This window comes from Saccostrea cucullata, unplaced genomic scaffold (genome assembly GCF_032062105.1).
Source record: "Saccostrea cucullata isolate Sc308-1 unplaced genomic scaffold, CSIRO_AGI_Scuc_v1 ctg101, whole genome shotgun sequence".
NCBI classification, from domain to species: Eukaryota; Metazoa; Mollusca; class Bivalvia; order Ostreida; family Ostreidae; genus Saccostrea; species Saccostrea cuccullata.
The window spans coordinates 12,872-27,589 of NW_026939309.1; the positions used below are offsets into that span (position 1 = coordinate 12,872).

Genomic DNA, 14,718 nt, shown 5'->3' on the forward strand with positions numbered 1-14,718 from the left:
ATTATCTACTTAGTATTCACTGTTCAATCAAAAAATAATAATAATAATTAATTCGGTGAACCTGCACTTCTGATTGAGTAGTGATCTGAATTTCAGGCTTCTTGTTGCATCACAACATGAGAAACTTTTCTCAAAAGAAATAATCTCCAAAGGGAAGTAATTTGCAAGCAACCAACGAACCAAACTGTTTATTACACGCAGTTACTATATAGTATGTCTTGAGAGATAGTCAATACAAATCTATAAATGAAAACTAAGAAATTTCAGGTCAAAGACTGAAATGAATGACGTCACCTCAAATATAGTATAAATAAGTCCTCCAGACATGTCACCTTCTGAATAAAGATAATAAAAGATAATGTTATGCATGTAGGAGAAAGAGTTTCTGACTGGAAGATAGAACGACACTGGGTTTTCGTGAGAATAGTTTATTAAGAAGATAAAACCTGGTATATGCTGCTCAATGTTTCCATCCTATATCCTGGACAAACAGACACAAATACCACCAAACACAATAGTTCACTGGTAAGACACTCAGAATGAACAGTTAATAGGGTGCTACAGAATGTTGCCTCGACATACTCGTCTGCAGATTAAATCTTAAGTGCATTCAGAATGCAAGATAATGTAGACCCTGATTTATTTAGACCATTGTGTCGACTTCCGTGTGAACCCAAATTAATGCCATTGTTCATAAATGTCAGCATCCCGACAGAAATAGGTAATATAACGAGCAGTGGAAAAGCCTGTGTAGTGGAAAATGACCACACGGGGATGCGGCCCGATAGAGAGACAAAAGCTATCAACATTGAATGAATCGACAAGTAGGCCTAGCCTAGCACGTTTTGTACTGCCACCGTTCAAAGAGTTAATTTTCGCGATCCCATGGTCCTTACAACTTTCAGACAGAAGTTGGTTTGATGTAAAGCTCAAGCAATTGTCACATAATGTTTACAAAAGACACAAATAACTAAAATTCTAAATTTTGAACACGATCTACTTTCTTTCGAGGCATGTCAACATCAACGGTGCTACGTCATCAAGTTATACGCCATCAATATTTGAATTAGCAATCATTCATGTAGTTTTGCAGGGGAAGTCTCATAGTTTTGATAAAACGAAAGTCGTATGAGATAAATAGAACATCTATTTAATATTGGCTTTATCCAACTCGTTGGAATGGTGTATATTCGCTCGGCAAGCCTTGCGAATATATATACACCATTTCAACTCGGTGGATAAAGCCAATATAAAATCACAAAATATAGATAGGAAATCTATTTATTCAATAGAAGTTTGCTTAAAGCAATATGAGCTGCATTTTTGATAATTTTATTTTGCCGTCAAAATGTGTTAAAATGATAATTTGTATGTAACTTAAACCTTTATGATCAATTAAACTAAAATAAAGCTGAAGAAAGACTTCTATATACAATCCAATATACAGATTTACATAAGAAATAATTATTGTACAGGACAACAATAATCTAATTTTGATTCAAACGAAGCTTACAAACAGTTTCTATCCCAAATATAAACGACAGAAGTTTATTAACGTTATTTTTTTTTCTCTCATTGAAATAGTTATTTACAATTTTGAAGCAAAAAATTCTGACATTAAAGTTGCAGCTCATATTGCTTTAATAGGACATTTATATTTGTTAGATCGACAACTTATTATGACAGAAACAAAACCGTCTTTTCGCGTTTTCCCAATAAGTACAGTCACGATCATGACAGCTTCATGTATGACAGGTGTATTTATTAATTCTTGCACTAGTGAGATTTTTTGTATGCAGCATTGTTGGTTAATCCAATGTCAATTTAGACTGATGTTGGTTCCTTATTCCTATTTTGTATATATATACAATCTGAATCTATAAAAAAAAAATCTTTTATATGCATCGATCTTATTTTCAAACCAATGTGCATTCTTGTGACATGGCTTTAGCAATTGCCACAATGATACTTTGAAAAGTTCAGATGTTTTATTCATTTCAATAAAAAAATTGGAGATAATGGTACAAATCTTCAAACATCATTCTACAAAAGAAATGTATAAATATGAACATAATGAAAACTTGATTATTACTTATGATTAATTGCACATGAGAATCAACTCAATTTAATAGTTCTTCTTTCCCAGGTCCATTTCTGAAGCGGACTTTGTGAGCAATTGCGTACCACAACTATTCCATTGTTTTTGTCTAGTTCCATGCATGCATTATTGATATAACTTTTAATAAAATTTTCCTGAAAAAAATATAAATATTAAAATTCGATAATATTGATAGGTGCCATCAGCCAGTGTAACACTTAACAATTTTAAATTTTTTGAAAGTTAACAGGTTTAGAATTTTAATATACAAGCATTAGTTCAAATATCTAGATCTCAAAAAACAAAACAAACAAAAAAAAAACAAAAACAAAAACAAAAACAAAAAAAAAAAAACAAAACAAAAAAAAAAAAACAAAACAAAACAAAAAAAAACTGATTTCGTATTTTGAAATTTGAATGTGAATTAAAAATGTTAAAATCGTTATCCTCTAGACATTTTCAAAAATAAAATTATACTTGTTACACGGACCTTTTCAGTTTCAAAATTTCCTCTGTGTTAGACGTTTTCTCACAAGATTAATGATACGGAATTTAACCAAATCAGAACTCTAGAAGAAACAGTACCCGTGTGTATTCCCATTGTAGATATTTGCTGAGCGTTGTACATGGTCCTACTAATACACTGTTTATACCATTATACACCAGACAACCCTCGTCTCTTCTAATGGTGTTCTCACGTGTCAATGTCCAATGCTGATGAATAGCAAATTTTTCATGTTTCATATTTATTGAACATTGCAATAATTTAACATCCAGAAAAAGCAACTTTTTTTTCAATTTTAAGGTAAGGTTTGCGTTAACAGGGAGATAACTCTTGCGAATCACCAAAGCGTTTGAAACAGGCGACTTTAAACCAGCGATGCTAAGCATCTCGGTAACGAATTTCCTCTGTCATACTTGATGCTTGTTGTCACTTATTGTTAGGACTAAAAACAAAGGACGTTTTAAGGAGAAAGTCTTATAACAAATCAAAGCATAGGAATCTTAAAAGCCTTTGAGATTAGCGTGATGCATGTGGATGAACCAATAAAGGAGGACTTGTTTATTTTCGATACGGAATGTGGCAAGTTGTAGGCTATTCCGATCAGAAGTTATCGACGCATTGTGCTGTTGTGTGTTTCTCGCTTCACCACTACACTAAAATTTTAAGTGAGAATGGGAAGGAAAAAAGAAAAGACCTGAGAGTATCCTGTAAAGTATTATGCTTTATGCAGTCCGAACAGGGAAGAAAAGTCACGGTGCATTTGACCATGTCCAATGATGATGTTGACAGTTTGATTGTTGATAGTATTTTCATCAGGTAATTATTTAACTATTCATTTTACTGAAAGTTATGAATGATCTACTGACTACGGATTTAAAAGCGATGAATAAACGGTACAAGGATGTCAGGATGTGACTAATATCCCAACATTGCCAAAAAATAAAAATGCATTCATTCAAGAAATTATGAAAAAAATCCTTGCTTTTTAGGCCTAATATTTGTAACATTATTGGAACAGGTATTCAATTGTTCAAGTTACCTTTTAAATGAGGTTTGATTTTAATTAATATCTCATTTTTTAATTAATACAAATTGTGCATGACAAGAACATTAATTTTCTTGATCAAGCATTTGCATTTCACTAATTCAATCTACATGTATAAATTGTACAATAATTTCATATTGATTCTGCATTGATTATATTGGAAATTTCATTTCATTGAGTGAATGAAATTCAGTCCAATTCCTTATGCAATTCCAAAAATGCAATTCCTTAAATGTTATTGTAAAAATGAACACATATGATTTCAGATCAATTGGGTCATTAATTGGAATAGATAAGAACAAAAAAAAAGTACTTCAGTGTTTCCTTAAAAGATTTGTGCCATCAATCAAAGTAGAGGTCATCCCATATCAGCTCAAGAATATTAAAGAAAGTTGGATGGATCAAGCTAAGATGTTGAACCAGACATGGCAAAGTCAATGGAGATTTGGAAAAGAAATGATGATTTGTTGTACCCAATGCATATTTTTTATATGTCTATAGATTATAGAAAAAAATTTAATGTTTAACAGCATCCTATCTACCTGGTAGTATATACATGCTGTTTTCAATATATTTAGAAAATATGTGTATGTGATGATTGCAGTGCATGCTCTGTTTGTCCATCTTTGAATTTGTTTTCAGTAAAATAAATGTATACATTAAGGTATTAATTGAAGGTTGCTTTTGTCTACACTTACAAGTAACAAGTTTCTTAAAAGGGTTATTTTGTAAAATTGCAAGGAAATTAATACATGAACAATTAAATTTAATATTTTTATTCATTAAATTTTGTTCTTACCAGGACCTAATATGCTCAAATAAGTATTTCTGAAAACTGATGAGATTTGTAAATAAAGCTGCAGTGAACATTTAACAGTTTAAAATATGACACTAGGAAATTGAAAGGTTGTTAATTTAGTAGGAATGATAAGACCAGTTTAGTAATCAACTAAAACTAAAATCTTTCACAAATACATGTAGTTTATTTTAAAATTGTTTTAATTTATAATCTTTTAATTTTTTTCTGTATTTTGATTTTAAAAAGGAGAAAAAAAATTTATATTTAAATTATTATTTCATGGATATCAAGGAGATATATCTATCACTGTAACATTGTTTCTTTTTCCCTGTTCTTGACAAATATTTATGGCAGTGTTATGTCATTTTGCAGAATTTGCCTTTTCTCTGAAATCAGAAGTACTCTGTAAACTCATTAAAGTATGAATTGATGTCACTTAGAATTCATCTTTATTTTGTTCTGTCTGATATTTCAATTTAGATTCTCAGACTACCTAATCCAATGATTGAGCTAATGTCCATGAAGTGTACAAATAGGCCATCTTTAAGATATGTTTGGTTGTCGGCCTCTCCAGACCGACTGACTAAAATGACCAGACTGAAATTTTTTTTTCAATGCAGGGCCGTATTTTTTCTTTTTATTCCTCTTATTCCCCGTAAAGAAATGTTGTTGAAGATTTTCTCACCTACCGACCCAATAATTTTACCCAGAGTCAAGAGAGGGCAAACAAACATTACTTTCAAGATAGCATTTCTACTCTTCGAAGTAAAGAAATCATTTAATTATAAAAACAGCAGCTTCGTGGATGCAATGCTTACAACATTTCACTCAAAAGATGGCATACATGTATAATGATAGTCACGAGACATAACTGAATAAAGATATTTTGCTACGAAGATGTCTAGAAATTACTACATGTTGGAATAACTAAATCAGCATGAGGTCAAATTCAGAGGCTTTTAATTGGGTTAGTTGCAACATGTTCTGAAGTATGTTTATAAACATATACATGTACTTCTAAAGGTGTTGCAGTATAATTCATGGACAATTTCATCAGAATATTCAGATGTAAAGATTGCCATAAATACTAGATTTCTTCCATGGAATAAATTTTTAGACCATCTTGTAGCACAGGAGGAGTTTTATTTTGAATATTTTTGGCCAAGTTTTGCTTAAAAACAATATCAAAAATACATTTAGTCTTTAACATTCACCATGACAAGGTGATATCAATGTTGTCTTTATAAGTGTAGAAAAAACCTGATTGTTGTGTTCCGAACCCATAATATAGCCCCTGTTTCCATGGAAATAATATTGGGGACATACATATTTTTTTGGTTCAAATTATTTAAAATGATCAAATTAATAACTTCATGGAATTTGATGGAATCGGTAGATATGTAAAACGTTGATTTTTATATTTTTGTTGCCATGGCAACGGTTTCACTTTATCAAGGAAAATTGAAAAATCTTCTTTTTTACCCAATTTTTCACATTTTTGATAACGGAAAATTAATAGTTTAAATAATAGAAGCATGAATTATACTAATTCAGGTCATTTTAATTATAAAAGTTTGATAATTAATAAAATAAATCAATTTTTTCAATGAAAATAATATTCGAGGTGAAATATGAAATACGTTAAATTTGGCGTCTTTTACTAAAAAAATGGGACGGGCAATATCTTTGAAAATCATATTAAATGATGAAGCTAATCTCCCTGAATAAATTGATATATGGCATGTGTGCATATTAAAAAAAATAAAAGTTGGAGGGAGACGCAAACCTTACCTTAAGTTGGGATACAATATATAAACCATATTTAAATTACAAGGATTGAAAACAAGTAGTTATATCATTTGTTAAAAATAAAATCTGTTGAAGAAATAAAAATGTTTTTATCTATATTTTTTTATAGTATTCTTTGAAATACCTGCGACATTCCTACAGGAACACATCCTTTGACAGAAACGGGTTTGCCAAAGAAGTTTCCACTGGTGTAGGAGTCTATACACATATTGTTAATCTTTATCTAAACAAAAATTCGTAATTTGACGTCATCGTTTGTTCGTAAATCATAACCCATTAATGACGTAATTTCATGTTTACATCAGTATTTATCTGTATATATTAAAAATAAATGGAATTACATTGTATTTTTCCCAAATTATACAGATTTTGACTTATTTAGGAAAATAGGAATATTTTTCTCGCTTTTCTTGACATTGTGGAAGTTCACTTTTCATCATGTTTTCTGTATTGTTTTCAATGTCACGTGTTACCTGACCAGTGGCTTTACACCCGTATGGAACATACAACTCTGGATACACGTATTTAATGTACCAGTCAAACGATTTACATTGTAGTGTCTCCCGAATGGCCTTCCTCTCTGATACGTCTCCTATATTAACCTGTAACCAGACAGTCATAACAATAAAGTCTCAGAATCCAAAAATAATTAAGTCAGCCGTCTTGAAAATCTAAGTAAATTCACTGAATACAGAAAGGTACATCACAGTGGTGTAATAAAATCCACAATTCCAGCAACACTAGGGATCTAAAGCTTATTACAGTTATCCTTCTTTTTATGTTCAGTTTGACCTAAAAATATTCTTTGAATATGCTTCTACCTTCCAAAGCACTTTTTTTATGTAAAGGTTAAGAGAAATTACAATTTACAAAGAAATTTTAAGCTGAATAAAATCTTAGATTACTCTTACTATTGTCTAGATTGCAAATTATATCATGGTTCTTTCTCATTATAAACACTCGATTCTCTTCGTGGGAAGTGGAGACTGGTTCTTCGCATGAGACCATAAAAACCGAGGTCCCTTGTTGCAGTAGGTTCTAGTACGAAAAGGACCCTTACTGCTCAATGGTCGTAAGTGCCGATCGAGTATAGGACAAAATTTGGAGCTCTCCACCGACAAGGGGTGGTGTCTCCATATGAGTAAAATAATCTCGAAAGGGACGTTAACCAACATACAATCAATCAATTAATACATTTCACCGATCATGAACAGCATCTTTAATTTCCTTTGATCTCCTACAGAAAGACAGAGAACAGATTTCTCCAACTAGATATGTTGTCTAGGTGATGAAAGGGCAAAAAAGAGAGATGAACGTTTTCTATTATAAGAAAACAACATATAAGTATTTGAAGATGCTTATAATTTTAAGTAATGAATTACTTTTTCGAAAATTAAATATGAATTATGCTTTAAAAAAATTGTCTGTTTGCCCCTTGCCCCCTAGATCTATTTCTATTTGAGGTTATTCATATATCTCGAAACCAGACGTTGCAAATACAGTATATATTTTTGGTCATGCAAAATAAAGATATCTATTAGTAGATTCATAGAAAAACAAGTGTTTGTGCATTTTGATAAAAAAGACCAAGAGAAAAGAAAATTGGTTTAATTGTTCTCACATTGCTTTGGGTGTAAAAGATGCGATCATGGTAGATTCTCTTGTAATTGTCCATCCAGACCTCTGCCACCCTAAGAGCATTCCTAATCATGTTACCATAACCGTCTTTACCCCAGGAATACGGCATCACAAAGCGATATAAGTGGCCTAACTGGGAACAGGGGATTATCTCCATTTTACCACCACACATCCATGTCTGAATAAGGAAAACGGATGTAGTTAACATTGTATAATAATTTCTACTTTCTGTATATTGCTTTCGTTCTACATTCAGGAATTCATGTAGCTAAACCATGACAACGCTTACTTTTGTATGTAATTAATTAGATAATAATGGACAAAATCTCAAAGTAATGGCCAAAATATACTTTAAAAGAGAGTTCCATATTTTCGCCACCCCATATTTTCAGTTCGGGGTCATATCGTCCCAGTTCATTGAAAAATCGCCTGCTGATGGCAAAGCAGCAGCCAAGATGAGTAGGAGTTCTGAAATAGGGAACAGGATTATCACGTTTTCCAATGTATCTATTCATTAGTGTTGTGAAATTATAATTGTAGTTTTCTATCCAATTACCACAAAGGTTAAACAAAATGAATCGACACTACCTGATAATGCTTCAATTTTGAAATGACTGATCATTATACTATTCTTAAGAAAAATTTTTAAAAAGATTTTCTGTAAGTATTGTCATGTTAAACTTCGCCCTCTAACCCCAGGGGTTGTGACAAAAACAGCATGAATCAAACCAATGTAAAGAAGATTTCTTGTATTATCTTTCATTCCAAAGATATAAAAATGATTTTTTTGACATTCTTGGTTGAATTTACTTAACCTGATTGGAGCAGTCAAAGATCCGCGCCTTTTCTGTTCCCTCTCTGGAACTGTTCGCCATGAGTAGGTGAGATCGAAATTGAAGCCTCCTATAGACATATACTCCAAATTGGACCCTCTGTACTCAAAGGTGTCACAGTCTATTACGTCTGTCAGTGGGACAGGCACATTTCTATAGTCGTCTGCTATTCTCTCTAACAGAGGTTCTAGCCATCCTATATACAACAGATTAGAAACCGTAGTTTGTTTTTTTCAGTTTTTTTTTTTTTTTTTTTACGTATATTCGATTTTCGAATATTTCATAACTTCTCGTTTTAAAAAGTAAATTCTATCAGCAAAGGAAAATTAATAAGGAAGATTAAATCTTATAATAGGTATATACTATTTCATATATATGCAGTGCACACTTTTTCAATCAAAGAACGGCAACGAAAAAGAACCTTTGCTGATAATGTTTCAATGCAAAATAAACGTCCAAATTTCAATCTGAAAGTATTAAAATGTCCTCACACAATTACAAATATGTTTGACAGTCAGTTAAAGATTTGAAAGAAAAAAAAAAACAAGATTCCTGACAAAATGTTTCTTTAAATTTGATAACAAAACTTATTACAAAATCCATTTATTGGTCATAGACAAAACAATCTTCCTTTAAAATTGTAGAATAAACCTATTTAAATCATTATATTTTTGAAGAAAATTAATTTTTGCATTAATTACATGATTTTACATAAATGACGTGATAATGACTTCATTTCTACTCTACCTTCAGCACACTCACAATGGGAATCCAGAAATATGGCCACGTCTGTTTGAACTTGACTGAAGCCCAGATTCCTGGCCTGAATCAATCCCGTACGATTCTTAGCACGGACCAGCTTCACATTCGGGTATTTAGCTACCTCCTCTTCAAGCTTCTTACCCAGATGTTCTAAAAATAATTGAAAATCATTTAATGTAAATAATTTTTTATAGAGAAATGAAAAAAAAAAGTTTTACTTTAATTGTCCTAGTCAGAAAAGCTAGCGTTCAAGAGCGGTAAATTTTGAAATTAACAAACGGAAATTAAGTTTAATGAATCAATACAAAATTTTAGTGACGGGGGATCGGATGCCATGAAAAAGTAATCATCCCCTTCGACAAGTTACATCCGTTCTTTGCTCCTAGGTCTTGCCTTGGTCGAGAAAAAAAATCCGTAGAAATTTCACTGAAAATAAGAATCATCAAATAATATAAAACTAAAAACTTGACGATGCTGTTACCGTGGACCGAAGCGTCATCTACCAATATTACTTTCTTCAGAAGATGGGCTGGTGAGTTGTTCCATATGCTATGTACCGTCCGCCACAGGACGCTCCAAGCCTCGTTATAGAAAATTATCACCACGGATGCTGTTGGTAGGTCTTTTCTGTAGATTTTCTTTTTGCATCTGTGGAGAGAATGTTTCAAATTTGGATACGAGTATTTTTCTACTTAACATGCTTAAGAATGAATGAGTTGTAGGCTTTTCAATTCGTGTTTTTATTGTTATAATAGTGTGATTGTCGTATGACTAAAACAATGGAATATGTCAGTATATTGAAAATATTTTAATACATAACATGTTGATTTACTTAGATGGTTCTATGAATCTACTAAACAAATGTTTTAATTTTTTAGATCTGGGGTGTTTGATATATAGATTACTCTTTATTTTTCACATCTCCCACGTATCTATCTAGAGGTATCTGATCGCTGACAAACTGGTTAAATCCGTTCTTTTTGTATCCTTCTTCATACATCTGTCGCTCCCTGTCTGTAAGCAACGCCTTATTAACCGACATTCCTTTACCAAATTGACCTTTAAATAAATTGCTCATTTTAAAGGACAAGAGTATTTGATTTTATCACATGGGTGGGACTGGTGCAAAAGATAAAATGATTAAAAAATCTCCAGCCAACACATTAAAAATGAATAAAGGTATACAGCTGTAAGTTTCATCCTTTTATTTTTTAGAAAAGAAATATATTTCTATATGATAAATTACCGGTCATGTAGAGTAGGCTTTCCCCCCTAAAATCTCCCCCCCCCCTCTGGAAAAACTGGTTCTAAAGTAGACTATCAACCTGACTTTAGAGTAGGATTTCCCCCAGGAAAACTGGCTCTAGAGTAGAATTTCACCTGCGGAAATACCACACCAGAGTCAATTTTCCGGGGTAAAATCCTACTCTGTATAGAAGTTATAGAGTGCGATTTCCCCCAGAGTCAATTTTCCCCCCAAAGAAATATAATTTAAGGACAGATGATACAAACAAACCTTGAAGATTACAATTTAAGTCCTATTTTAATATGTAAAAATGTAAGTTAAATTTTTCATTAAAAGTTTCACAAAAATGGGATTTAAGGAGATTTAATGTGATAAAAAAAAATTGTATAGATTAATAAGTATGGTTACAGAAAGGTGTAAATTTGAACATGATAGTCTATTTACAATTTTCCAATAATTTAGAAAGTTTATTATTGTAATCATTTACAATCAAAGTAAGTCCAAAAATATATACCAATCTATACATCCATTTTTGTTTGTTTCATTATATTTTGAGAATATTTATATTTCATTTGAAAGCTTAATATTTTGATTGAGATTCCATGATTTGCCTTACAACATAAGTAAAAAAAAACCCACTCATTTACCTTTTAAAAATCAGTTTGTCGTTTATCTTTTTTTCACAAAAATGATTGCGGTTTTGGATTGTTTTGACTCTATAACCAGGGGGGAATTCTACTCTGAGAAAGAAAGAGGGGAAAATTTGGGTCTGGTGTGATATTTCCCCTCTGGGGGAAATCCTACTCTAGAGTACGATTTCCGGGGGGAAAGCTGGCTAATGGGGTAATCCTACTCTACAAAACCGGTCTTGTAGAGTAGGCTTTTCCCCCCTAAAATCCGGAAAACTGACTCTAGAGTAGAATCCCCCCCGGAAAATTGACTAATCTGAGATAGAAAGAGGGGGGAAATTTGGCTCTGGAGTGAGATTTCCACTCGGGGGGAAATCCTACTCTAGAGTACGATTTCCGGGGGGAAAGCTGGCTATGGGGAAAATCCTACTCTACAACACCGGTAGTATATAGCCATCTAGAAGATCAGGGTAGATAACTTTTACTTGTAGGTGGTACATTGTAAAAAAATATCTAGTTAAAGTCACGAAGAAAACTAGTAAATATACTGTCCATACAATCACTACCTTAAAAGTAGTTTTACCAGATATTGGTATATTTACTAGATAAGATTAGTAAATTTAGAATTGATATAAGTAACTTTCACTAGGTATCTAAGTATCTATACGACCCCCGCTCCACAACTCACTATCTTAACCAGTAAAATGAAAGTTTACTACTCACGACCAACACTTTACGAGGCACACTAGTTAAATTCACTAGGTTTTTCTTTCAGTGTACAGACTCCATTCAGTTGAAATAAAATGTCAGTTTTCTTTCAGAACCAGACATTTTTGGAAATTTAAATAAGATTTTGAGATTCTAAGGAGGAAATTCTGTCTGTTTTGAATATTTTTTTAATTTTCCAAACAATCAAAATGAAATTTAATTACCATTTCCATCCCGGTATATAGGATTCGGAAACTTCACAAAAATCCTTACAAGCAAAGATAAGGGGGTTTTAGTAAATGTTCTACCAAACCTCTTTATATTCTCCTCACTTAAATATTAAAATTAGTGAAGGAGAAACTTCAGGAGTACTGTGCACCAATATATATTGAAGAACTGTGCAACAATATATATTTAAGAAGTGGTTTTAAGCATATATGGATACTTAAAAATTTCAAGGAACCTTTGGAAAATTTGAAATCACAAAGTTAATCTAAAATCAACGACGTAAAAACTGATGACTTGTCAAATTTGAATACAATCATTCGTTGCAAAAAATTTTAGTCCAGGCTTTTTGACATCATTGACAGCTGCTTTTTAATAACAATGGAACTCGTAAATTTACTTTCCTTAAGCTTGTCATTGGTCATCTGCAAAATTATTTTGTTAAAAACATTATGATTGTACACACAAGTACTCTGTAAATGATATGAAAAATGCTTGAGTTTCTGAATAACAATATCTATGTGGAAACCAGGTCTTCACAATATATTGGAATTCCTATGGGTATCAAATTCGCCTCGTTATTGGCAGAATGTATTAAAATCTTAAAAGTGAATGGAATAAAACACTTGCTGTTGCCTTCAACTTGACATTTATATATATTGACGATGTACTGTCAAATAACAAAGGTTATATCAAATCTTTAGTCGATACGATATATCAAGCGTGAGACTCTTTTTTCAATGAAGGTTAATGGTAAGATTTTTTTTTTGTGAAAAGGGCTACATGTTTTTTAATGTTTTTTTTAGAAGCTCTAAAACAACATTCAGTTTATACGATGTTTTCTCAAGTGTCAACTAATCCTATACCTAGGAGAGGAAATAATAATAATGTTTATAACATCGATAGCTTGAATAGTACCTGGAGCTGATAAATTATATCTCTGATTCAGTGGAATAGTAGCTGTAAAAATCCCGTGGATCTCCCGGGTTATAAATCCTTTGTGTTCCTCTTTGTCGTCAGTTTTCGATTGATGGGATGTAACAGTCTCTTTCTTATCATTGTTTGTCATTTCTACTTTTTCCTGCTTGGGCTCTCTTCTTACGATGTTAATCTTCCACTCTTTTCTGAATTTGAATAACTCACTATCTCTGATGGACTGAAGCTGGAAATGTTCTTGCAAACCCCGTAAAATCAGCATTATTGTCAGTATCCACATAACTCCAAATGTTGTCATAATACAGAGTAATCTTTGATTCATGCTTTATTTTAGGAATGTCAGTAAAGTAATCTATAAAATAATTAAAAAATTGTATCATGAATATTCAACCAGTTAAAAGATGAGTAATCCGATTAATCCAGAGCACAAGGTTTTCTCGGTGCTATCTAGGCAAGAATAGTGCATTTATGAATACAACGTACAATAATCAGAAAAAGGCAAGTATCAATAATGATAGCCTGCATCAGACACATACCAGAGAGACATAATTATCAGGCATGTAAAAATGAGTTATATATGTTGGCTAACCAGTAATTAAATGGCATTGTGCACTTAAATTGACAAATCTAGTAAGTATATATCCTTTTAAAGAGGATTTTATTTCAAAAAACTTTGATGTATGTTAACGTAAAATTTTCTTTGTCGACACATTTAAGTAACATGTTAACATAATTGTCTAGAATGTTAACATCATCTTAAAAAACAAAACAATAACATTGGGTTAAATAATACGGCATGATGTACTTTAACATTCTCAACAAGGATTGTTACTTCACTACATTGACCAATATTCTGAGTTTTAAATACGATTATTCATCCAAAGATATGTTTTGTTTAAATGATTCGCTAAAAATTCAATCAATTCAAAAAATAAAAACTAAATGCAAGGGCATTAAATGAATAAATTACTAAATATTTCAATAAGAATATACGCTTAAGGAATGGTGTACATTGCTGAACCCACGTATTTGGAATAAAGTGTCAAAGAATTTGTTTGATTATGCAGAGTTTATTCCTTTATCTAACTTTGTTTCCTTTAAAAAAGAAAACTACCCAAATAAAAATATGAAAATCATACCAATATTAGTATTCTTTACTTAACACTTTTTCCTTTAGAATATTTTTCCTACTTATGGTTATATAGGATACATATTTATGTACGAAGTTGGGGAACATATTGTTTTTACTCTGTTTCTTATTATTAAGGTCTTCCGTTTCCAACGTGTTAAAATTGTTAAAAATAGAAATTTTCTTTTTCCTTTTCATTGAGGTATATGTACACATACTGCTTCATTAAAATGAATATATTTTTTCATTTTCATTTTTAATGACAAATTAGTAAATGATGTGCTTTGGTTTTCACGCAGAGTTGGGTGGGCGAACAACCCTTACTTATACAAACACTTGCATCAATAAATTTCCTC

General features: G+C 31.7%; 2 protein-coding genes across 2 annotated transcripts; one reads left to right on the plus strand and one right to left on the minus strand.

Annotated features, from left to right (window-relative positions):
- Nucleotides 1-2,003: 2,003 nt before the first annotated feature.
- LOC134252767 (polypeptide N-acetylgalactosaminyltransferase 5-like) lies at nt 2,004-13,580 on the minus strand. The gene is made up of 11 exons (XM_062735280.1): nt 13,216-13,580; nt 10,395-10,548; nt 9,971-10,137; nt 9,475-9,639; nt 8,710-8,923; nt 8,245-8,362; nt 7,878-8,072; nt 6,730-6,858; nt 6,381-6,479; nt 2,684-2,812; nt 2,004-2,253 (listed from the first exon to the last, which is right to left on the minus strand). The coding sequence occupies exons 1-11, from the start codon at nt 13,553-13,555 to the stop codon at nt 2,116-2,118; spliced, it is 1,848 nt and encodes a 615-aa protein (XP_062591264.1). The 5' UTR covers nt 13,556-13,580; the 3' UTR covers nt 2,004-2,115.
- Nucleotides 2,891-4,500, plus strand: LOC134252771 (uncharacterized). Its single transcript, XM_062735285.1, has 2 exons — nt 2,891-3,419; nt 3,915-4,500. The coding sequence occupies exons 1-2, from the start codon at nt 3,178-3,180 to the stop codon at nt 4,147-4,149; spliced, it is 477 nt and encodes a 158-aa protein (XP_062591269.1). The 5' UTR covers nt 2,891-3,177; the 3' UTR covers nt 4,150-4,500.
- Nucleotides 13,581-14,718: the final 1,138 nt, after the last annotated feature.